General features: G+C 67.4%; 4 protein-coding genes across 7 annotated transcripts; 2 read left to right on the forward strand and 2 right to left on the reverse strand.

The window, feature by feature from the left end:
• Nucleotides 1-1,207: 1,207 nt before the first annotated feature.
• Nucleotides 1,208-7,089, forward strand: CACNB3 (calcium voltage-gated channel auxiliary subunit beta 3; the record flags this gene model as incomplete). 2 transcript variants are annotated; one of them, XM_082298948.1, is made up of 14 exons in its annotated part: nucleotides 1,208-1,249; nucleotides 1,399-1,491; nucleotides 4,191-4,313; nucleotides 4,398-4,520; nucleotides 4,598-4,713; nucleotides 4,780-4,844; nucleotides 4,938-4,957; nucleotides 5,196-5,276; nucleotides 5,471-5,529; nucleotides 5,615-5,724; nucleotides 5,812-5,963; nucleotides 6,039-6,134; nucleotides 6,216-6,365; nucleotides 6,805-7,089. In XM_082298948.1, the coding sequence occupies 14 exons, from the start codon at nucleotides 1,208-1,210 to the stop codon at nucleotides 7,087-7,089; spliced, it is 1,515 nt and encodes a 504-aa protein (XP_082155074.1). The 2 variants fall into 2 exon arrangements, with proteins under 2 accessions (XP_082155074.1, XP_082155075.1); XM_082298949.1 differs by lacking the exons at nucleotides 1,208-1,249; nucleotides 1,399-1,491 and adding an exon at nucleotides 3,082-3,123.
• Nucleotides 7,090-8,130: 1,041 nt separating this feature from the next.
• DDX23 (DEAD-box helicase 23) lies at nucleotides 8,131-14,943 on the reverse strand. 3 transcript variants are annotated; one of them, XM_082299238.1, is made up of 17 exons: nucleotides 14,876-14,943; nucleotides 14,076-14,278; nucleotides 13,872-13,970; nucleotides 13,663-13,759; nucleotides 13,520-13,585; nucleotides 12,829-12,967; nucleotides 12,617-12,747; nucleotides 12,432-12,544; nucleotides 12,204-12,347; nucleotides 11,640-11,865; nucleotides 11,390-11,535; nucleotides 11,009-11,186; nucleotides 10,684-10,926; nucleotides 9,820-9,971; nucleotides 9,603-9,711; nucleotides 9,338-9,512; nucleotides 8,131-8,720 (listed from the first exon to the last, which is right to left on the reverse strand). In XM_082299238.1, exons 2-17 carry the CDS (start codon nucleotides 14,276-14,278, stop codon nucleotides 8,497-8,499), a joined length of 2,445 nt encoding a protein of 814 aa, XP_082155364.1. In that variant the 5' UTR covers nucleotides 14,876-14,943; the 3' UTR covers nucleotides 8,131-8,496. The 3 variants fall into 3 exon arrangements, with proteins under 3 accessions (XP_082155364.1, XP_082155362.1, XP_082155363.1); XM_082299236.1 differs by having other exon boundaries at nucleotides 12,617-12,750; XM_082299237.1 differs by lacking the exon at nucleotides 14,876-14,943 and adding an exon at nucleotides 14,683-14,866 and having other exon boundaries at nucleotides 12,617-12,750.
• A 986-nt stretch (nucleotides 14,944-15,929) lies between these two features.
• Nucleotides 15,930-20,081, reverse strand: RND1 (Rho family GTPase 1). Its single transcript, XM_082299016.1, has 5 exons — nucleotides 19,953-20,081; nucleotides 19,785-19,872; nucleotides 17,797-17,906; nucleotides 16,902-17,036; nucleotides 15,930-16,315 (listed from the first exon to the last, which is right to left on the reverse strand). The coding sequence occupies exons 1-5, from the start codon at nucleotides 20,070-20,072 to the stop codon at nucleotides 16,070-16,072; spliced, it is 699 nt and encodes a 232-aa protein (XP_082155142.1). The 5' UTR covers nucleotides 20,073-20,081; the 3' UTR covers nucleotides 15,930-16,069.
• Nucleotides 20,082-20,859: 778 nt separating this feature from the next.
• On the forward strand, nucleotides 20,860-23,388 carry DRC2 (dynein regulatory complex subunit 2; the record flags this gene model as incomplete). The annotated part of the gene is made up of 8 exons (XM_082299052.1): nucleotides 20,860-20,985; nucleotides 21,186-21,353; nucleotides 21,426-21,595; nucleotides 21,742-21,880; nucleotides 21,958-22,155; nucleotides 22,584-22,802; nucleotides 22,892-23,044; nucleotides 23,164-23,388. 8 exons carry the CDS (start codon nucleotides 20,860-20,862, stop codon nucleotides 23,386-23,388), a joined length of 1,398 nt encoding a protein of 465 aa, XP_082155178.1.
• Nucleotides 23,389-23,407: the final 19 nt, after the last annotated feature.

The raw sequence follows: 23,407 nt of genomic DNA on the forward strand, positions 1-23,407 counted from the left end.
CACAGCCCTTGCACACACCCCATTTGCACCCACACAGACACTCACGGGGGCACACCCCCCCTCATCCACACCGCACACACTTCATATACACTCCCTTGCACGCACACACACACTCACCCCTTGCACACGCGCCTTTACACGCACACAGCCCTTACACACGCTGCCCCCGCCTTCACACATACAGTCCTTGCACACACCCCGTTATACACCCCTTACACACTCACAGCCCCCTTGCACGCACACACACACACACGCATCCCTTGCACACGCCCCCCCCCCCCATTTCCACGCACTCTCACACCCAGCTTGGCACAGGGCACCCCCTCACTGCGCTCCCCACCAGCCCACCCCCCCCCGGACCCCACGAGTGTGCGTGGGACCGACCCTGCCCTCCCCCCGTGGCCGAAGCTCCCCTTGCCCCCCCTTCCCTCCCCCGCAGCGGCGGCGCCGGGCCGCGCACCCCCCCCCACCCCCCCCGCCGCGGCGCCGGGCCCCGGGGAGCGCTGATTAATCATTAATTAGCAGCCGCCGGCGGGGCCGTGTCCCTGCGGCCCCACGCGGAAGTCCCGCCGCGCGGGGGGTGGGGGGCCCGTGCTGGGGCTCCGTGGGGCTCCCGGTCCATCCCCGGCCCGCGGTCCGGTGATGCTGCAGCACCGGAACCGGCCGCCACCGTGGGCACGGCGGGGACACGGGGCGTGGGGTGGATGGGCTGCGTCCCCCCACGGCCCCGCCCGCCCCACGCGGGGGTCTTTGGGGGCGTCACCCCGTGGGGTGATGCCCCGGCGTGGGGGTGGCAAAAAAAACTGTGGAAGGGGCAGGGCGGCCGCGGGAGCCGTCCCGGTGGGATGCGGGCGGAGGGGCTCGGGCTCCCGCATCCCCGCACACGCGTGGGCAGGGCCGCAGCGGCCCCGGGCGGCTCCTCTTCCCCGGTACCGCGCGGCCGGTCACCGCAGCACTGCGGGTTGTGGGGAGGGTCCGTTGCCGGTGCCTCCCGGTGGCTGCCCAGCTGCGGGGGCGCGGACCGGCCGCCACGGGGATGGGCGCGGGGGCGGGCAGGCGGGGGCGGGGACGGCCGGGACGCCCCGGCGGCCCCGTGTGATGCGGAGCGCGGCAGTGGCGGCGGCGCGGCCCTTCCCCGCGGAGCGCCGCGGTCCGGTGTGGGGCTGCCCCGCCGGGATCCCCGGGGCTCCGGAGGCTGCCGCCGGGGATGTCCGCCCCGGCGCAGCCTGACGCTCCCGGCTCCTTCCAGGTGAGCAGACCGGAGCCCTCCCGGCCGTCGCGGGCTCCGTGCGGCCCGGTTCGGTTCTGCCCGCAGAGCCGGGGGCCGCCGATGGCAGCGCCGTGGCGGGGCCGCGCCGCCCGGGGCCGCCCGGTGCTCACCGCCTGCTCTCGCCGCAGAGCCCCCGGAGGCTCCCGAAGCGCAAGAGCCGCTTCAAGCGCTCGGACGGCAGCACCTCGTCCGACACCACCTCCAGCATCCTCCGCAGGCAGGTGAGCGGGCCGGCACCGGCACCTACACCGGCACCGACACCAGCACTGGCACTGGGGCGGGGCAGCCCCGCCAGCCCCGGGGCCGCCGCTGCTGCGGCTCCGCATTGAAGCACGGACCCGGGATGGGGAGCGGGGAGCGGCCGAGCATCTCCCACCCCAACCTCCGCACTGGAGGGAACGACGGGGCCGCCTCCGCCACGCCGCTCCCCCGGGACCGGGGCTGGGCGCCGGCACCGGGCGCCGGTGGCATCGCAACAGCCGCTCCCCGCGGCTAAAAATAGCGAGTGCTGCGTCAGGGCCGGGCCGGCGGCGGGCACCGGCACTGCGGCGCGGGGGGCGGCCCCGGGAAACTGAGGCAGCGGAAGGGGAACGGGCCGGCAGGAGGTGTAGAGGGGGCCGCGGGGCTCCCCGCCCGCTCCCGCAACCGGCACTGGGCCGCCTCCTCGCGCTGCCAGGGAGAGGCACGGACCCCTCCGCTGCCCCCCACCCCGTGCTCCGGTTCCCTCCGGCCGCCGGCGGGTGAGCGGGTACCGGGGAGGCCCCGTGGAGGGCGGGGGGTTCCTGTAGGGGCGGCCTCAGGAGGCGCAGAGCGGCCCGAGCATCCCGTTTCCCTCGTGGTGGGGTGGCATCTGTTGTTCGGTACTCCCCGGTACCCCCAGGGACCCCGCGACCCGGCCCGGCACCTGGCGCTGCCCCTTCAGCACCTCGGAGAGGGCCCAGCTGGGCCCCGCCATGTGCCCGGTACCGGGGCCGGTGCTCGATGCCTGGTGCCCGGTGCAGGTGTCCGCGGGCGGTCCCGCTGCTGTCCGAAGCCCCCACCCCGCCGAGCGCTGCCCCGAGGTCCCCGGGCCGGCCGCGAGCCGTCCCGGGCCGGTCCCGCCAGGGCCCGTCCCGCTGCACGGTAACGGGGCGGGCCGGCCCGGTCCCCCGGGGCCCGTCGCTGCCCCCCTCCTCGGGGGCGGGGGGGGGGGGGGGGCGCGGCGGGGGGGCGGGAGCGGCTCCGGCCCCGCCGCAGGGCTCGCCCTGCAGACGGGGCTGCTGCCGGCTCGGGGCAGGACCGGAGCCGCCGCACCGGAGCATGGAGGTACCCACCGGGACCCCCCGCCGCCGCCCCGGAGCCCCGAGCTACGCGCTGCGGGAGGCTGCACGGCCCCTCTGCCGCTGCTCCGGGACTCCCCTCTCACCCAGAGCTCTCCTCTTGGCAAACTATCCCCCCCCCCCGGGCCACCGGGAGCTGTGCCGGTGACCCGTCCGGGGACAGCTCATCGGGACCGCTCGGGACTCCCGGCTGCCAGCGGAACCCCCCGGCGACCCCCGCCAGAGAGGGGCCGGAACCCCCCGCCAGCACCGGGAAGGGGGAACGGCGACCCCCAACACACACCCACCCACCCCTCCCGGGCTGAGCGGCGGGGGCGGCTCCGTGCGCCCCGGGGGGGGGCGGTGGGAGGCGGGGGCGGGGAGGGGCGGGGAGGGGCGGTGGCGGCGGAGCGGGCAGGGCCAGCCGGAGCCCGAGCCGCAGCCGGAACCGGAGCCGGTGCCGGTGGAGCGGGGCGGGGGGGCGCGGGCGGCTCGGCTCGGCTCGCCCCGTCTATGTCGTTTTCTGACTCCAGCGCTACCTTCCTGCTCAACGAGGTACCGGCTCCGGTACCGGTCCCGGTACCGCGGGGACCGTGCGCGGGGGGCCGCGGTCGGGCTGGGGGGGAGCTGCGCCCTCCGGGGTGGTGATGGCGCACGAGGGGGGTGTGCTTCGGGGGGGGCCGTGCCCGGTGTAGGGTTCATGCCCGGTGTGGGGGGTGCTGTGTCGCCCCCCGGCCCTTTGTTCCTCGCCGCCGCTCTCGTCCCCCCCCCGGCAGATACCGCCGGGACCGGGACCAGGCGGGACGAGAATCCCGATACCCCAGGCCGGGGGCCGATGTTCCAGGCCGGGGGGTGGCTGCATGGGGGGGTCGTGCTGGAGAGGGGGCTGGAGATGCTGTGCAGGGGGGCCTCACTGGGGTGATGGGGGTGTCGTACTGGGGGGCCTCACTGGAATGCTGCGGAGCCGTACTGGGCATGCTGGGGGGTGGGGGATGCTCGGGGCGCGGGGGGCGGTGACGATGCCGGGGGGGCCGTGCTGGGGAGGCCATGTTGGGGGGGGCTATGCTGGGAAACCATTTTGCCTGCGGGGGGGGCTGGGGGGGCCCAGGCTCCCCTCAGTGTGAGCGGGGTGGGATGTGCAGGTTAGCGGGGGGCGGTGCTGGGCAGCGGCGCTGAGCTCAGCCCGGCAGGGCCCGGGGGGCCTCGGGGGAGGGGGGGGGGTGCTCAGCCACATCCAGGGACCTATAAATATTTCACCGCAGCTTCTGCGCCTGTTCCAGGCGCAGCGGGCGGTGGGTAAATAGCGGCGCGGCGGGGAGGGGGAGCCGGGGGTGCTGCGCTGAGCACCCCAGGGTGGGGGGCGGCAGCGGCGAGACCCACATCCCCAGGGTGACAGGGGTCATCTCCCCATCCCTGGGGCTGCGGGGGTCTCCGCCGTCACCCCCCCAGCTCGTGGGGGCTGCACCCCAGGGCAGCTGTGCTGGGTGATGCCGCTGTGGACCCCCGAGAGCTGGAAGGGGGTCAGTAGGGTCCCCACCTGAAGCTGCCATCGCCTCAGCACGAGGTCCCTCTTTGTGGGGGTTCCCCTCACAGCCCCCCGGCACTCAGCCACGTTCCCCCAGGGCTCGGCGGACTCCTACACCAGCCGCCCATCCCTGGACTCCGACGTGTCCCTGGAAGAGGACCGTGAGGGTGCCCGGCGCGAGGTGGAGAGCCAGGCTCAGCAGCAGCTCGAGAGGGCCAAGGTATGGATGGGGAGACACCCAGGGCATGGCTCGGGGTCGCTGCCAGGGCCCGGGGGTGCTGATCGCCCCCCCAAACGCCCCTAGCACAAGCCGGTCGCCTTCGCTGTGCGCACCAATGTCAGCTACTGCGGGGCGCTGGACGAGGAGTGCCCAGTGCAGGGAGCCGCCATCAACTTTGAAGCCAAAGATTTCCTGCACATCAAAGAGGTCAGCTGGGGTGCTGGGGGGGTCGGTTCAGGGCCAGGGACCTCCTCTGCTCTCACCTGTGCCCTGTCCTCACCCAGAAATACAGCAATGATTGGTGGATCGGGCGCCTAGTGAAGGAGGGGGGGGACATCGCCTTCATCCCCAGCCCCCAGCGCCTGGAAGCCATGAGGCTCAAGCAGGAGCAGAAAGCCAGGTAGGGATGGGATCCCCTGGCCCCACCCTGGGGCCCCCAACACTCGCTCACCCCCTTCTTCCCCAGGAGAGCTGGCAATGCCTCGGGCCTCGGCGACAGCGGGAGCCGGCGATCGCCTCCCCCCTCCTTAGGTAAGGGCAGATCTTGGCCCAGGGGAATTGTGGGGGTCCCGGGGGGGGGTCCCCACTTTACTGTCACCAACTTCTGTCTCTTCTCTCCCCAAGCCAAGCAGAAGCAGAAGCAGGTGAGTCCCAGGTGCAGGGCTGTGCTCTGGGCAGGGGGAGGTGAGGAGGGGGCTGCAGGCAGGGCCAAGAGTGGCTGCTTCTGGGGTGGGGTGGGAGCAGAGACCCCCCTCTCGTTCCTGATTATGGGGCTGGGCGGGCTCCAGGATGCCGTGACTGTCTGGAATATGCTCTCATTGACCCCTTCCTGGCTGGGGGTGGGAGCACAGGGCACTGACACGTCCCCGTGTACCCCTGCAGACGCAGCACATCCCACCCTACGACGTGGTCCCCTCCATGCGGCCTGTGGTGCTGGTGGGGCCCTCACTGAAAGGATATGAGGTATGGGGGGGCTGCAGGGTGGCCTCATTGTGCCCTCGGGATGGTCGCCTGCGCCCCTTGTCCCTTCCCTGCCCATCCTGTGCCGGCGGCGGGCAGATGGTGGGGCCGAGGGCGGCTGGCAGGGTGCTGAGCGGCTGCCACCTCCCTGCCGGTGCCATCTGCCGTGGCTCACCGGGCTGGTGGCCCCGTGGCAGGTCACCGACATGATGCAGAAAGCCCTCTTCGACTTCCTCAAGCACAGATTCGATGGCAGGTGAGACCATCACACCACCCAGAACCCCCCCTCCTTCCACAGCATGGGGGTCCCCAGGTGGCCATGGTGTCCCTGTGCTCCCCAGGATCTCCATCACCCACATCACAGCTGATCTGTCCCTGGCCAAGCGCTCCATCCTCAACAACCTGGGCAAGCAGGCGATCCTGGAGCGCTCCACCACCCGCTCCAGCATTGGTGAGGGGCCAGGCTCACTCCGGGGGTGCAGGAACCCCCTCCCAGGGGCCAGCCCAACCTGACACGGCCCCCCCCGTGTCCCCCCAGCCGAGGTGCAGAGTGAGATCGAACGCATCTTCGAGCTGGCCAAGTCCCTGCAGCTGGTGGTGCTGGATGCTGACACCATCAACCACCCGGCCCAGCTGGCCAAGACCTCCCTGGCACCCATCATCGTCTACGTCAAGGTGTCCTCGCCCAAGGTGAGGGGTGACCACGGCTCTGGGGGGGTCCTGGCTGTCCCCCGTGGTGCCATCACTCCCCTCTCCCCTCCCCAGGTCCTGCAGCGGCTCATCAAGTCCAGGGGCAAGTCCCAGGTGAAGCACCTCAACGTGCAGATGATGGCAGCTGACAAGCTGGTGCAGTGTCCCCCGGTGAGCCAGCCGGCCCCCCACCCTGGGGATGCCTGGGGGGATCCCCGAGCCCTCCCTGACCCCTCTCACCCGCCTCCCCAGGAGCTCTTTGACGTGATCCTGGATGAGAACCAGCTGGAGGATGCCTGTGAGCACCTGGCTGAGTACCTGGAGGTTTACTGGCGTGCCACGCACCACCCGCCACACGCCCCCCACGCTGTCCCCTCGCCCACCGGACTCCCGGGCCTGCAGGTAACCCTGTGGCCCCCTCCCTGCTCCCACGGGGGTATAGGGTGGGGGGGACACACAATTCCCCACTGGCCCCACGGGGACTCAGAACAGGGGTGCTGGGGCCAGGGAGGCTGCACAGGCCCCCACCCTGTCCCACCAGCCCCTCCCTGCTCCCCACAGGGGTCTGCAAAACAGGGTGGGGGGCGCACAGGTCAGAACTGGGGACACACAGCCCCATTCCATGCTCCTCATGGGGATCCAGCACTGGGCTGTCCAGGCTGGGGGGGAACATGCAGCTCCCCGGTCCCCTCCCTGCTCCCTACGGACAGCTGGCACAGGGGTCCACAGATGGGGTGGGGGGCACACAGCCCCCCTCCCTGCTTCCCACGGGGACCCAGCACAGGGTGCCAGGGCCGGGGGGCACACGCAGCCCCCCACCGCAGCCCCTCCCTGCCCACAGAGCCAGCAGCTGCTGGGGGAGCGGGGCGAGCACTCGCCGCTGGAGCACGACAGCCTGATGCCATCAGATGAGGCGGGGGACACCTCGCCCCAGCCTTGGGGGGCCACATCCCAGCGCAGCTCGCGGCACCTGGAGGAGGAGGAGGAGTACGGGGACCCCTACCCCGACCTGTACCAGCCCCACCGGCACCACGGCAGCGGTCCCGGCACGCCGGAGCGCCCGAGCGAGCGCAACCACGACAGGAACTGGCAGCGCAGCCGGCCCTGGGCCAAGGACAGCTATTAGGGGTGGGGAGAGGGGGGGCACGGCTGGGAACCGGCCCCCCGAAACCCCGGGCGCTCCCCGCCTCGCCCCAGCCCAGCGCTGGGGGTGCTCAGACAATCGAACTCCGCACCGGCAGCTTCCTCTGGCCCGGCCCCCCGGGCACGTCTTCAGCCATAAGCACAGCGCGGGGGGGGGGCCCGGCGGCCAGGATGCCCTGGGACTCCCCGCCAAAGGTTTGGGGAGCCTGGGGACAGACACATGCCTTCGCCCTGCCTCAGTTTCTCCCCCGCCCCGGGCCCTGCATCACAGGTCGGCTCATTCTCCGCAGGGCAACTGCCATGGACAGTGGGTGCCCTCCCCAGAAAGGGGGGGTAAAGAAGAGGGGGCAGTTGTAGCAGCATCCCCCACCCCGCACAGACCCGAGGAAGAAAGGGAAGGTGCCTGCTCACCCCCGGGACCTGGCCTGCCCCCTCCCCACCCCTGCATGGGACCCCCGGGAGAAGTGGGTCACACCACTCGCTTCGCTCTGCACCGATTCCCCCGCCCCGGTCACCGCAGCCAAACCCCTCCTGCCCCCCGGGATGGGGAGGGCAGAGTGGGGGGGCTGCATGGGGTGTGGGGGCCGCTCCACGCTTGCACCCACTGCCCTGTCCCCGACACTCCCCTGTCCACACTGTCACCGCACGTCACCACAGAGTCCTGTAAATACGGCGCCCACTGCCCTCGGCCGGGGGTCCTGGCGTGGGCTGAGCCCCCCCCGGGGCCATTACTGGTGGGGAGGGGGGGGAAATGGGGTGGGGGCCACAGATTTGTTATAATTTCTTTTGTAGAAAGCACTGATTTCCCTGTAATTGGTTTCAGAAACACACGAGTGCTCAGAGGTGCTGGCGTCCGTGTCTGTGGACATGGGGGAACCTGCTCTGGGATGGGGGGGAGGGACACTGCTGGTGGGTTCTGAGCACCTCCAGTGCACCCTTTGGGGCACTGCTGGCTTCTGTCCCCACGGGAGGTGGCACCCAGGGGCCAGGCAATGGCACCCAGGGAAGGGAGAGGACGAGGAGGTGCCGCCTGTAACGCCGCTGCCAGTTTATTCCTGCAGCCTGGAGCTTCAGCTACAAAAAAAACCCCCAAAAAACCCAAAGGATGAGGTGCAGACAGTTCCCAGGACAGCCCAAAATCCAGCCCCACCCTGGCAGCAGGGAGGAACTGGCCCCCAAACAGCCTCCGGCAGCTCCTCCGCTCCATGGGGAAAGTGGGGAGGGGGACTGGGAGAACAGGGGGGATATTTGGGATAATCCCAGCCCCAGTCTCTGCTTGTGGGCAGTCCTGGTTGCGCAAGGAGCTGGGAAAAGAACAGCCAGAGCAGTCCTGGCAGCCTTGCTGGTCCTGTTGTCCCTGGAGAGGTGATGAGGAAGGGCCAGCGGGGCCTCAGGCGAAGATGGTCTCCTCCCGCCGCTTCTTGGTGAGGATGGTGCCAGGCTTGTGCTGGGCATCGGGGTGGTTGGCCAGCTCGGGGGGGCAGGAGGACACGGGGCTCTCCAGGATTGCCTGTTTGAGGTCGTAGAACACCGTGGAGTCCTCCTTGGTGAGGAAGGTGATGGCCACACCGCTCTTCCCCGCTCGGCCCGTCCGCCCGATGCGGTGGATGTAATCTGGAGGGGGCACGAAGGGTTCAGTGTGGGCAGTGCCAGGGCCAGACACTCCCTGCACCCCCCTGCACTCCCAATACCAGGGCCAGGCACCCCACAGCCCCCTGGGTGTGGCAGCACTGACGCTGGGCACCCCACACATTCCCAGTACCAGGGCTGGGCATCTACAGTGCTCCCAGTACCAGGACCAGACACTCCCAGCACTCCCAGTACCAGGGCTGGGCACCCCCACAGCCCCCTGGGTGTGGCAGCACTGGGGCTGGGCATCCCCCACCCCCAGAACCAATGCCAGGAACCTCCCCCCCCAACCCCCCGACACAGGCAGCACCAGGGCTGGGCACCCCCCCCCCATCCCAAGAACCAGGGCTGGGCACCTCTGCAGCCCCCCTGGTGAGGGTAATACCAGGGCCAGGCACCCCCTGCACACCCAGTACCAAGGCTGGGCAACCTCACAGCCTCTTCAGTGTGGCAGCACCAGGGCCAGGCAACCCCCCAGAGCCCCTCCAGTGCTGGTAACACCAGGGCCAAGCACCCCCAGCATGGGCAGCACACCCCCCACAGCCCCGCTGGCACAGGCAGCACCGGAGCTGGGCACCCCCCCCACACCCCCCCAGCCTCACCCTCGATGTTCTTGGCCATGTCGTAGTTGACCACCATAGAGACATCGTGGATGTCGATGCCACGTCCGGCCACGTCCGTGGCCACCAGGATGTCCTTGGCCCCGGCCTTCAGGTTGGAGAGGGCAAACTCCCGCTGCTCCTGGCCCTTGCCGCCGTGCAGGGTGCAGGCGTTGTACTGTGGGAACAGGGGGGGTCAACATCGGGGAGTCCCCACGTGGGGATGAGGGGGACAGGGCTCAGGGTGACCCCCCCAGGCCAGACTCACCCCCATCTTCTCCAGGGACTTGGCCAGCACATCGCAGCCCTTCTTCTGGTTGACAAAGATGATGATGGGCGGGTCGAAGCCCTGCTCCAGGATGGCCAAGAGCTTCTTCCTGTAAAGGAGAAGGAAGAGACAGTTGGGCAAAGAGAGGCTGAAGCACCCTGCAGAGTCCCTGTCACCCTCCAACCCCCAGGCCACCCCCAAACCCCGTGCTCCCCACCTCTTCTCCGACTCGGACATGAGGAAAACCTTCTGTTCCACCCTCTCGTGGGGTTTGCCAGCAGAGCCGATGTAGACCACGGCCGGGCGCCGCAGGTAACTGCGGGCCAGGCGCTCCACCGCCGGCGGCATGGTGGCCGTGAACATGACAGTCTGCAAGGAACGGGGCAGGGACATCCCATGAGGTGGGAACGTCCCCCAGCGAGGTGGGAACGTCCCCCAGCGAGGTGGGAATGTTCCCCCAATGAAGAAGGAATGACCCCGGTGGGGCAGGAACATCCCCCCATGGAGCAGGCACATCCCCCAGTGAAGCAGGAATGACCCCAGTGGGGGAGGAATGTCCCCCCCATGGAGCAGAAGCAACCCCCAATGAGGTAGGAATGACCCCAGCAGGGTAGGAATGCTCCCCCATGGAACAGGAACATTCCCCATGGAGCAGTGACATCTCCATGCCCGGCAGGATTGTCCCCCATGGAGCAGAAATGTCCCCCACGGGACAAAAATGTCCCTTTGTGGGGCAGGAATGACCCCTCATGGGGCAGGAACACCCACTGTGGGGCAGGAATGTCCCTCCACAGAGCAGGAATGTGACTCCCATTCCCTCAACCCCTTCCCCAAAAGCCCAAATTGCCCCTCCCCACCCCATGGATCCCCTCCCAGCCCCACAGACCCCCTCCCTGCCCCACCGGGGCCGTTCCTACTTCATTGAGGGATGTTCCTGCTCCATGGAAGGACACTCCTGCCCCACTGGGTGGTTCTGACTTCACTGGGGGATGTTCCTGCTCACTGGGGGGGACATTCCTGCCCCATCAGAGTCGTTCCTACCTCACTGTGGGATGTTCCTCAACCCCTCGTGCACACCCACCTGTCTGTACTTGTGCTTCCCGGACTCGAAGTTGGCCAACATCTTCTCGGGGTCCTCGGCCTCGTCGGTGTCGGGTTTCTGGTTGGTGACGGGCATGTGCTCCAGGATCTTCTGCACGTCGGGCTCGAAGCCCATGTCGATCATGCGGTCGGCCTCGTCCAGCACCACGTAGGTGCAGCGGCTCAGCACCAGGTACCGGTTCTCCAGCACGTCGATGAGCCGGCCTGGCGTGGCGATGACGATCTGGGGAGGGACAGGGGGGGTTGGTGGGAGCAGCTCGGGGCTGAGCCACGCCCCTGGGACCCCCCAAACCCGCCCCGCTCACCTCGCAGCCCATGCGCAGGCGGAAGCCCTGGTCCTCGCGGGAGATGCCGCCGATCACGGCCACGGTGCGGATGCCCAGGGGTTTCCCAAATTTGATGGTTTCCTCCTCAATCTGCTGGGCCAGCTCACGGGTGGGGGCCAGGATGATGGCGTAGGGCCCCTGGTCTGACTCCTCGATGCTGCAGCATGGCGGGACATTGTTGGGTCACCCACGCTGCCCTCCAGCCTCACCCCCTTCCCTCCACTGTGTCACCCTGTAACCTTGCCTCAATCCCTCGGCAGTGTCACCCTGTCACCCCACCCTGTCACCTTCATGGTGCCACCCTTTCCTGACCCCTCTGCAGTGTCACCCTGTGCCACAGGCAGCATCCCTGCCCCGCACCGGTCGATTTTGGGCAAGGTGGTGATCCACACGAGCAACGGGATCAGGAACGCTGCCGTCTTGCCGCTGCCAGTCTCAGCCACGCCGATGATGTCCCGGTTCTGCAGCCCGATGGGGATGGCCTGGCGCTGGATCGGGGTCGGCTCCTGCCAGGGGGAGCAGGTTGGGAGCGGAACTTCTCCTCTTCCCCCTCTCTGAACTCCTGAAAACCCCATTTTCCCCCTCCCCAGCCCCGCCTCTCTGTGCCCACCTTGTATCCACACTTGTCAATGACCTCCAGGATGTGGGGGGGCAGGGAGGAGTCCTTCCAGGAGCGGATGGGATTTGGGATCTTGCCCCCCTTGGTGGTGATGCTGTAATCCTCGCGGAAGATGCGCCAGTCCCTGTCCGTCATCTCGTCCAGCTTCTTCTGGGACCAGTGCCGGTCATCCCAGCGCTGCTTGGCCTCCTTCTTCCGCAGCTTCCGCAGCCGTGCCCTGGCCGGAGGGAGGGAAGGGATGGGGAAAAAGGGATAGGAAAAGGAGGATAAGGGAAAAGGGAATGGAGGAAAGGGGAGAGGGAAAGGAGGATAAGGGAAAAGGGAATGGGGGAAAGGGGGATGAGGGCAGAGCGAGGAAAAAGATGACAAAAGGGAGTGAGGAAGGAGGTGAGGAAGAGAAAAGAGGAAGGGCATAGGGCTCGCCCTGCACCTCCAGAACTCTTCTGCCAACTTCCTGCAGGACCTGCTGCAGCCCAGCTCCACATCCCAGCCAAGCCAAGCCAGCCAGCACCCTGCACATCCCTCAGCACCCTCCCAGCTTCCCCAAAACCTCACTCCTCCTGCTCCTTCTCCTCCAGCGTCCGCCTCTTCTCCATCAGGTCCCCGTAGAACCGCGACTGCTCCCGTTTCTGTTGCTTCAGGTCGATGCCGGCGATGAAGCCGCGGCCCAGCAGCTGCACCTGGTGCCTCTCCTTGTACCTGGAGCAGGGTGGGAGCATCAGGAGCAGGGCTGAGGGCTGCCTTGCACCCCGCAGGGACGCCCCCAGCCCCAGGGGCACTCACAGGGGATTGTAGTCGATGGATGTGTCCTCCGACGCGTCCCACTCGAACACAAACTTGCGGTCGTTGAGGTGCCGCGTGCGCCGGCGCTTCTTCACCCCCCCCAGGTACCGCTCCTGCAGGACCCCAGGTTCAGCGGGACCCCCCCATCCTCCCCCTGGCCCCCCCAGACCAGCCCCCAGCCCCACCTTGATGGCGTGGAGCTCTTTGCTCTTATCCTTCTCCTCCCGGATCTTCTGCCTGCCCTCCTCGTCCTCGGTGCCGTTGGTCTCCCGCTCCATGCGTTCGCGGCGCTCACGGCGCTCGCGCTCCTGGGGGTCTTCTGGGGAGCAGGGGAAGGGGCTCAGAGCCAGCCCTCACCCCGAGGGCTGTGTGGGGGGCTCCAGGGATGACCCCTTACCGAGCATCTTCCTGCCCATCTCCTGGAACTGCTTCCTCTTCTTCCTCTCCTCCTCCAGCAGCCGCTGCCGCTCCTCCACCTCCTGCTGCCGCCGCCGCAGGGCCTCGGCCTCCCGCTCCGCCTTGGACAGGAACTTGGGCTGGGATGGGAGAGATGCAGCGTCACACTGGGCCTGGCTGCCAGCCCCGTGCTGCTGTGGGTCCCCTCAGCCTTCTCTGCTCCTTCCCAGGGTCCCCCAGGCCTCCCCTCTCCCTCCTGGGTTCCTCCTCTCCCTCCCTGGATCCCCCAGACTTCTCCACTCCCTCCCAGGGGTCTCTCTGCTCCCTCCCCGTGTTCCCCAGCTCCGTCCTTCTTTTCCTCCTGGGGTCCCTCTGTGTCCCTCACCGGACCCCTCAGCCTTCCCCATTCCCTCCCAAGGTCCTTCTGCTCCCTCCTGAGGGTCCACCAGGCCTCCCCTCTCCCTCCTGTGTCTCCACAGCCCCCCATGTGCCCTCCCAAGTCGACCAGACCTCCCTGCTCCATCCCATGATCCCTCCCAGTGCTCCCTGGCACTACCTGCTTCCTTCTGAGGTCCCTCTGTATCCCCAAGTTCCTCATCCCTCCCTGTTCCCTCCCAGGGTTCCCCCTGCGGTGTCCCCCCAAAACATCTACCCCCCCAGCAAAGGGAAGAGGCTCCTGTTCCTGCTCCCACCTTGGCTTCTGCCTCCTCTTCTGCCTTCTTCTTTGCCAACAGCTCCTCCAAGGACAGCGGCTGTGCCTGGAAGTGGGGCCAGATGTCAGCACCACTCCAGGGACCTGGATCCCCCTGGAGCCACTCCCACTCCCCCTCCTCACCTTCTCCTTCTTCAGGGCATTCTCCTCTTCTTCCTCTGCTTTCCGTGCATCCCGATCCTTCCGAGACTTTGAGTCCTTCCCCCTGCCCGGGGACAAACTTCCAAGGAAAACAGCTCAGAGTCAGCCTCCAGACACAGCCCTGGGGGCTCCCCAACCTCCAGAGGGTTTAGGAGACAGCAGGAACCCCTCAAAAAAGCGACAGGATCCACCTGGATCGCTTCCGGTCCTTGTCCCGCCGGTGGCCATCCTTGTCCCTGTCCCGCTCCTTCTTGCTGCGGTCACGGTCCCGCTCCTTGTGCCGCCGATCCCTGCGGGTCAGGGGGATCACAGCGTGACCCCAGAACCCCCACTCGCCCTCTGTGGGACTGTCAAAGCTCTTCCCAAAAACCCAGGGAGTCCTGGGCCCTCCTCACCTCTCTGTGGACTTGGAGCGGGACCGGGAGCGCGAGCGGCTCCGCCTCCGGTCCCGGGATCGGTGTCGCTTTCTGTCCTTGGCTGGGGAACCCTTGCGGTCCCGGTCCCGCTCCCTCTCCCGGTCGGGGGAGCGGGAACGTTTCCTCTCCTCCTTCACCGGGGATGCATCCCGATCCTTCTTGTCCGTCACTTCTCCGGCCATCTGTGGGGAAGGGTCAGCGGGGAGGACACCAGGGGGGCTCAGGGGGTGCAGAGGGACCCCAGGAGGGAAGACGGAGGGCTGGGAGGGGAACCCAGGGAGGGCACTCAGGCACAGTGGAGACCCAGGAGAGCCACAGAGGAACCCCAAAAAGGCGCCGGGAGACGATGAAGGACCCGGGGAGAGAACAGAGAGACGCCAAAAAGAAGCAGGGAGAGCTGGGGAACCCGGGGAGAGCGCAGAGGGACCCTCAGGAGGGAGTGGGGAGCCCTGGGGCACCCCCGAGAGGGCACAGAGGGACCCCAGGAAGGAGCGGGAAGGGCTGGGGGGCTCCGAGGAGAGAACGTGAAGGAAGAGGGGGAGCCCGAGACGGCACGGGGAGGCCCGGGGGGTGGGCGCAGAGAGACCTGGGGGACACCGAAAGGGTTCCGGGAGGCCCGGGGTACGCGGCGCAACGGCGCTCCAGGCCCTGCCCCTGGCGACCAGCTCTGCCCGGTGCCGGTGCCGCGGCCCCAGGGCCCTCCAGCCCCTGGGCGCCGAGGAGGTCCCCCGGGGGTGTCAGCAGTGCCCCTCGCTCTGCTCCCGCCGCTCCCCGCTCACCGCCGCAGCCCCGGGTTCAGCGCCGCCGCTCCGCCGCCGCCGCCGCCATGTCTGCCGGGGCCGCAGGGCACGCCGGGACGGCACGGGACTACAGCTCCCGGCAGTCCCCGCGTCGTTGGACTACAACTCCCAGCATCCCTCACAGGTTCTCAGCGCCCCTGCGCGGCCGCAGCACCGCCGCGCCCCGTGATCCTTCCGCCGCGCGGCAGCTCCCCCCCCCCCCCACTGCAATGAGTCCTGTGGGACCGTGTCCCCGCGTCCCTGAGCCCCCCGCATCCCGCAGGGACCTCCTGCGTACCCAAATGAGGCCCCTGGGGCCGTGTCCCCACAGTCCTGTGCACCCCAAACTCTCCCGGGACCCCCCAGATCTGCTCCTGCAGGAGCCTCAAACCCCCACTGCATCCCCATTTACATGATAGAGGGACCCAGGCAGAGTCGGGGGGCAGCAGAAGAGGTGGGGGATCCCTTTTGGCACCCCCCAAATCCCCCACCCCAGGGATTTTGCCTTCAGCACCAGCACCCAGGGGTGAAAGCACAGCCCCACGTAAGTGTCACCATCACCGATGACACCAAAACACAGGGCCAGGCAGGGCTGCACATAGGTAGGTGTTATATTTCTGATAATAAATAAGCTTTTTAATAACACTGACATGGAACAGAGACACCCCCCCAAGATAGTCCATAAAAGAGCCCCCCTCCCCCACCCACCAGGGTCCCCCAGGGCCAAGCAGCAGATGAGGGATGGGGTAAAGGGGGAGAAAACAGGATGAGTCCATGGATGAGCCCCATGATGTGCACCCCAAACCCCACAGGGATCCCCAGGACAGCGTCCCTGTGTCCCCCAAACCCCACAGCGACCCCCCTGCGTTGATGTTCCTGAGGGTCTGGACACCCCAAACCCCACAGGGGTCCCCGTGGGTTGATGTCCCCAGGGTCCTGTGCGCCCCAAACCCCCCAGGGACTCCCTCAGGGTTGGGGACCAGGTGAAGACACCCCCCAGGCCCCCCCCTCCCATGGGGGCAGCCCCCCAGGCTGGGGGGCTGGCAGGGCAATGGTGCGAGAGGACGGCAGCAGCCCCCCATCCTCCTTTGGGGGGGGGCTCCAGGGCCCTGTCCAGCCCCCCCACCCCATTCTGGGGGCTTGGGGGGGGGGGGTCAGAAGGTGTGTGAGTGTGGGGTCATTCCCATCCCCCCTTCACATGACGGAGCAGCTTTTTGCTTTTTCCTTCTTGAAGGTGGAGGAGATGAGCTCGGAGCGGCTGGGGAGGTGCAGGAGTCTTTTGGAGAGGCTGCGGGGGGGGCTGCGGGGCGGCTGCGGGGGGGCTTTGCTGAGACAGATGCCGGACACTGTCCGGAAGATGCTGTGGACACTCTTTTCCGAGGTGAAGGCTGAGCATTCCAGGTATCCCTCAGCTCCCAACTGCCTGGCGGCCGCACAGCCCTGCAACCAGCTCCGCATCAGATGGACACCCCAAACTCAGCCCCCTGCAAGCACTGGGATCCCCCCAAACCCACCCTCTGCAAACACTGGGATCCCCCCAAACCCACCCTCTGCAAACACTGGGATCCCCCCAAACCCACCCCCCCCCGACCACTGGCACTCCCCCCCCAAACCCACCCCCCTGCAAGCACTGGGACCCCTCCAAACCCACCCTCTGCAAACACCAGGATCTCCCCCCAAACCCACCCCACATCAGACCACCAGGACCCCACCAAACCCACCCATCTGCAGCCACTGGGACCCCCAAATCCAACCCCCTGTGATCCCCCCAAACCCACCCCAACATCAGACCACCGGGACACCCCAAACCCACCCCCCCTGCAAACACCAGGACCACCCCAAATCCACCCCAACATCAGACCACCAGGACACCCCAAAACCTGCCCACCTGCAGCCACCAGGACCCCCCAAACCCACCCCCCTGCAAACACCGAGATCACCCCAAATCCACCCTCCCACGACCACTCCAAATCCACCCCCAAGTCAGAGCAGCAGGTGCCCAACCCCACCCCAGGGCCCCCCCGACCTGCTCGTAGGAGATGGGTGCCTGTTTCTGGTGCGAGAGCTCCAGGAGGGTGCTCAGGTCCGTCCGAAGGTCCGTCTTGCACCCGATGAGCAGCACCCGTGTGTTGGGGCAATAATCCAGGATTTCTGTCTTCCACTGAGGGGTGAGGGGCACGGAGCTGCTCTCAGGGACAGGGGACCCCAAAACCCTCTCCATGTCACCCCAGAGGGTTGGCGTCCCTGTGTGCCAGCACACCCCAGACTCCACAGAGACCCCCGTGGATCTGTATCCCCATGTCCCTGCAGCCCCCAAACCCCACAGGAACCACAAACCCCACAGGGACTCCCCAGGTCAGTGTCCTGACAGCCCTGAACCCCCAAAACCCCACAGGGACTCCCCAGGTCAGTGTCCTGACAGCCCTGAACCCCCCAAACCCTGAAGGGACTCCCCAGGTCAGTATCCCTGTGCTCCCCAAACCTCACAAAAATCCTCCCTGGACAGTGTCCCTGCATCCCTGAGCCCCCAAACCCCATAGAGACCTCTGAGGACAACATCCCTGTACTCTCCAAACCCTGCAGGGACCACCCCATATCGTTGTTCCCCTGTCCCTGCATACCCCCCCATCCCCCACAAGGACCCCCTGGGCTGGTGTCCCCAATCTCTGAGCCCCCCAAACCCTGTAGGGTCAGCGTCCGTGTGTCTGTGAGTCCCCCAAACCTCACAGGGACCCCCCTGCATCAGTGTCCCCACATCTCTGAGCCCCTCCCAAACCCCACGGGGACTCCTCTGAGTCGTTCTCTTTGTGTCCCCAGATCCCCCAAAGCTCACAGGCACCCCCCTGGGTCGGTGTCCCCGCATCCTTGAGCCCCCTAAACCCCACGGGGACACTGTCCTGGGGACTGAGCCCCCTCCCCACCTTCTTGGCTGCGCTGTCGAGGGTCTCGGGGCGGCTGATGTCGAAGCAGAGCAGGACGGCATCCGAGTCGCTGTAGCAGAGGGGACGCACGTTGTCATAGTAGGGAGAGCCTGGGGGAAAAGGGGGTGTCACCGCTCAGCCCCCCCACCCCAGGGACACGAGAAAGGGGGTCTGGCAAAGGGACACAGTCCCCCAGCCTGCCCGGGGTGGGGGCACAGCTCTAGAGCCCCCCAAAACAGACACAGCCCCATTCCTGCCTGGAGTGGGGGACATAGGTCTAGACCCCCCCCCAAAAGGCCCGGTGGGCAAACAACTCTTGAACCCCTCAAAAGGGACAAGGACTCCCAAACCAGATACAGCCCCCACTCCTGCCAGATGTGGGGGTCACACAGCTCTAGAGCGCCCCAAAACAGACACAGCCCCTAAAAGAGACACAGCTCCCCTCCTGCCCAGGGTGGTGGAGCTCTAGAGAACCCCAAAAAGGACACAGGGACACAGTCCCCCCAAAAGACACAGAGCCACCTCCTGCCTGGGGTTGGGTGCACTGCCTTGGAGCCCCCCAAAAAAGACAGAGCCCACAAAAACAGACACAGCCCCCCTCCTGCCCAGCATGGGGGTTCACAGTTCCAGAGAACCCCAAAAGGGACAGGGGAACAGAGCTCTAGAGCCCTCTAAAACAGACGCAGCACCTCAAAAGGGACAGGGGGACACACAGATCGAGACCCTCTCAAAAACGACAACCCCTGCTCCTACCCAACGTGGGTGCACCGAGCTCTGGAGCCCCTCAAAACAGACACAGCCTCGTAAGAGGGACAGGCGGACACACAGCTCTAGAGCCCCCCAAAAGGTACAGAGCCCCACTCCTGCCGGGGTGAGGGCCACAGCTCTGGAACCCCCCCCAAAACGCCACCTCCGTCCCCGCAGCCCATTAACGTCGCATCGCGCCTTCACGAGGCAGCGGGAAATGGATCCCGCGGTGTTTATGTAACAACCCCCCCCCCGCCCCTCATTTTGGGGAGCCCCGGCTGTACCGAGGGGTCTCGAGGGGAGGGGGCAGCCGGAGGAGGGGGTTGGACACCTTGCCACCCCCTCGGGGTCCTCGGGGACACGGAGCCGCCAGCACCGCACCCGGGACTGCGGGGGACGCGGCGCGGGGGGGTGAGGGAGGGGGGTCAGTGGGGTGAGGAGGGGGTTTCCGGGATGTCCATCCTCTCCACCCCCCCCCCCCCCGACCCCCCAAAGGCCTCGGAGGGGTTTCGCAGCCCAGACGCTCCGTGCACAGAATAGCAAAGAGGCTGCGCCAGCGCATCGCCATGGCAACCGGGGACCGGCGGGGACCCCCCCCGCCGGGGGGGACACTGCAGCACCGGGCAGGGCTGCCCCGACCCCCCCAACTCTTCGGGGTGACCAGGGAAGAGCAACACCGGGATCTCCCATAATCCTCCCAATTCACAGGCAGGGCGCAGGGAGCACCCTGGACCCCACCCGGAGGGGGGCAACGGTGTGGGGATCCCCGCAAAGGAAGGGGTTCAGCCCTCTGTGACCCCCCCCCGGTGCGTCCGTACCTCCCACCCCGAGGTCGGTCCCTGGGGAGTAGCTGCGCCCCCCAGACCCGGGGATATGACCCTAGACCTGAAGCCCCCCCAGGGCGGCCACCAAGCTCCCGCCCGCCCCCGCGGGGACCACAAAACACCCCCGGGTTCCCAAAACACCACCGACACGCCACTGTGGCCACCAACGCCCCTCCCCCCCAGAGCTGCAGGTCCCCCGAACAGCCCCGGGACGCCGAAACACCCCACTGCGGCGACCCCCCGCTCGCTGCAGCCTCCCAACCCCAACCCTGCCAGCCCCCGAATCCCCAAACCACCTTCCCCTGCAAACAACCCAATCACCCCCTCCGGAGCCGGGGCTGCCCCCGCCCCACTCCACCGGCACCAGAACCCCCGCCAGCCCCCCGAACGTGCGCCGCGCGTGTCTCCCCCCGGTACCGGAGGTGTCCCAGAGGCTCAGTTCCACCCGCTGCTCCTCGCTGGCCAGACAAGCCGTGTAGTTCTCAAACACGGTGGGCACGTACGTCTGCAATAGCACCGAGAGCGTCAGCGCCCGGTCCCGTTGCCGGTGCCCGCTGCCGATTCCCGGTGCCGGTCTGGGCTCACCTCGGGGTAGCAATCCTTGGCCAGCACCTGCAGCATGGCAGTCTTGCCGCACTGCACGTCGCCCACCAGCACCAGCTTGCACCGGGCCGGAGCGGCCGGTGCCGGCCTCCGCTCCCGCATGGCGGCGGCGCGCACAGACCCCCACCTTCTGTCACCCACCCACCGCCCTGCGCCCCGCCGCCGCAGCGCCCTTATATACCCCGCCGGCTGCAGCCCGCTGGCCAATCAGCGCGGGGAATCCCGGACCGCCGGCCAATAGCGGAGAGGCAGAACTGGCGGGATCCGCCCCGTGGGCGGGCGGGCGCGCTGCTGCCCGCCAGGGGGCGCCCGTGCAGGTCAGGGCGGAAGTGCCGCGCAGGCCCCGCCCCCGAGCGGCGGCGGCCGTTGCTGGGAGACCGCGGGGACGCGGGAGCGGGGCCGGTACCGGGGCTGGGGCCGGGATCCCAAAGGAGGGGAGGGAGACCCCTGGAGAGGGGGATGGGGGTGGGCAGGGGGGCGGTGGGTGTCGGGGGGGCTGGGGAGGGAGAGGGGGTGAGGCTGGAAGGGCTCTGGAGTTGGCGGTGGGCAGCGGGAAATGGGCCTTGAGGGGAGGCCCGGGGAGGGAGATGGGAAATAGGTCTGGGGGGGCACTGGAAGGGGAGATGGGGTATGGGGATTGTCCCAAGTGGAGAGGGTTCTGGAGGGGGTGTTAGGGGTGAGCAAGGGGAGAAGGGGCTGGGGGAGCCTGGGGAGGGAGATGGGGGTGGGCAGGAGGTTACGGGGTCTGGGGGTGCCCCGTGGTGCGGGGGGGCTGGAGCGGGAGATGGGGGTGGGCAGGGGGAACGGGCCTTGATGGGCGCCGTGGAGGGGCCACCACGCAGACCCCGGGCACCCCCCGACCCCTCCCGCTGTGTCCCTTTCTCCAGCCATGGCGGGGCCCCATTCCACAGCCCCCAATACAGCCGAGACCGAGCTGCTGCTGCTGCAGAAGCAAGCGCTGGCTGAGGAGGAAGCGGCCAAAGCCAAGCAGGAACTGCTCGCTCGCTTCCTGCAGGTCCGGGACCCCACTGCAGTCTCCCCTGATGGCCTCCAAGCCCCACCCCCCTGAGTCCCCAAACCACCTTTCCCCAGCAAATGCCCCCAATCATCCCCACCAGGGCTGGGGCTGCCCCTGTTCTGCTGGACCCCCTGGTACCAGAGACACCCCCAACCCCACTCCTGCCCCTTTCCCACTTCCCACGGGGCCCTCCACAGGTCAAGTTATCCCAGGAGGAGCAGAGCAGCATGCGGGGTCTCCACAAGGTCTGCACACTCTGGCGCTTGGCACAGCGCAAGACCAAGGACCAAGAGCTGCGCCAGGACATCGAGATCCTCAGCCAGACCTTCACACGGGTCATGGACTGCAAGGACGGCGTCATTGAGGTGGCTGCAGGGCTGGCAGGGCAGGGGGGGTGCCAAGGAACACACATGACCCCCTCCAAAAAAACTCCACAGGCACTGGTCAGGGAGCTGGAAGAAGCAGAGGAGCAGCAGAACCGAGCCCTGCGCAGTCACCTGCACCTCACGGACCAACTGCTGCAGCTCCAGCGCTGCCGCCTGGGCTACCTGGAGGAGGGGTTTAGTGCCCAGGTGGGCGCCCTGAAGGCCGAGTTTGAGGCTGAGAGGTGTGGAATTTTATGGGGAGAAGAGGAATGGGGCAGCAGTGGCACCCATGGGCTCTCCTGGGGTGGAGTTGAGCCTCTCCTGGCCCCAGTGGGATCCCTGCAGCATCTCTGAGGAAACCCCTTTGCCCTGCTATGTGTCCCCACAGAAAGACCATTCTGGAGCAGCAAGACTGGGAAAGGTGCTGCCTACAGGACATGGCTCTGGCCACAGAGCAGGATCACGCCAGGAGTGACCACGAGGCCATGCTGAACTTCCAGAGCGCCCGGGACGACATCAAAAACAAGGCAGGGGCCCAAGGGAGCATCGAGGGGCTTTTGGGGCTGGCAAGGGAGGTTTGGGGGTGTAACCTGTGTGTCCCCAGTGCTGGCAGGAGCAGCAGTACAGCCGGCTGCAGCTCGTCGCCAGGCTGGAGGGGCTGTGGGAGCAGATCCAGAAGGCCCGGAGGAGCTACACCGAGGCCACAGAGAAGAGGAAGGTGGAGTTCGGGGAGCTGAAGAAGAAGTGTGTGAAGAGCTCCTGGGAGATCGACGTGCAGGCAAAGAAGCTGCAGAAGCTCCAGGTTTTGGCAGGGCGCTGGGTGGTTGTGGGAGTGGGGTCACCCATGTTCCCTGTTCATTTTCCATGGGATCATGGAATTGTTGAGTTTGGAAAAGCCTCTGAGACCATCAAGTCCAACCCAGCACTGGCAAAGGGGTGACAACAGGCTGGGCTAAGCAGGGGCCCCCAAAGGGCTCATGGAGCAGTGCCTGAGCCATGGAATCATGGAATTATTGAGGTTGGAAAAGTCTCTAAGACCATCAAGTCCAACCGTTCTCTCAGCGCTGCCAAGGCCACCACTAAACCGTGTCCCCAGGTGCCCCATCCATGTGTTTTTTGAACACTTCCAGAGGCGGTGCCTCCACCACTGCCCTGAACAGCCCATTCCAATGCTGGGCCACCCTTTCCAAGAAGAATTTTTCCCCAGTATCCAACCTGCTGTTTCACCAGGACATGATTACAGCCACTAGGAGCCAGATCGCGGCTCACCTGCAGGAGAGCGAGGAGCAGAACCAGCGCATACAGGAGGAGAAGGACCACGCCGTCCAGAAGCTCCAGAAGCTCCGGGCTGCGATCAGCCAGGCCGGGACCACGGCTCACGCCCACCTGGTCACGCTCACCTGCCAGTGCAGTGCCACCCTCAAGGCACTGCAGCAGGTGGTGGAGAAGGTGAGTTGGGCAGCGCTGAGCGGGGATGTCCCTGTGCCCAGTGTCCTGCTGTCCCTTCCCACCTGCCCTTCCCGGCATCCCCCCACCAGGCCCAGCGCATCCTGCGCCTGGCTGAGATGTGCCGCAGGCTGGAGACAGAGGAGGAGAAGGTGCTGCCTTTCTACCCCTCCTCGCTGGCCGAGTGGGAGCAGCAGGATGTCCGCAGGATCCTGGCGGCGTCCCCTAATGAGCCCCTGGCACAGGTGAGGAGGCACCGCCGCGCTTCCCAGGGAACGAGGGTTGTGATTCGGCCCTGGGAATCACCCAGCTGGTGCTTGGGCAGGCTGGAGACTCCAAACTCCCCCCGCTGCCTCCCCCCCAGGCCATGCAGGACTACGTGGGGCTGGAGCGGTTCTGGCAGCGGTTCAACAAGGCGAAGCTGGAGGAGAAGGCGCTGGAGCGGGCGCGGGCAGCGCTGGCAAACAGGAACCGGCACCTGCGTGAGCTGCTCCAGCAGTACCTGGCGGGGGCTGCGCTCAGCCAGAAGGTGCCCAGAGACCCCCCACCCCTCCTCACCACCAAGCAAAAGCCGTGTCCCCAGAAATGAACCCCACTTAGGGGAGGAG

This window comes from Coloeus monedula (assembly GCF_965178545.1).
Source record: "Coloeus monedula genome assembly, chromosome: 30".
Classification (NCBI taxonomy): Eukaryota; Metazoa; Chordata; class Aves; order Passeriformes; family Corvidae; genus Coloeus; species Coloeus monedula.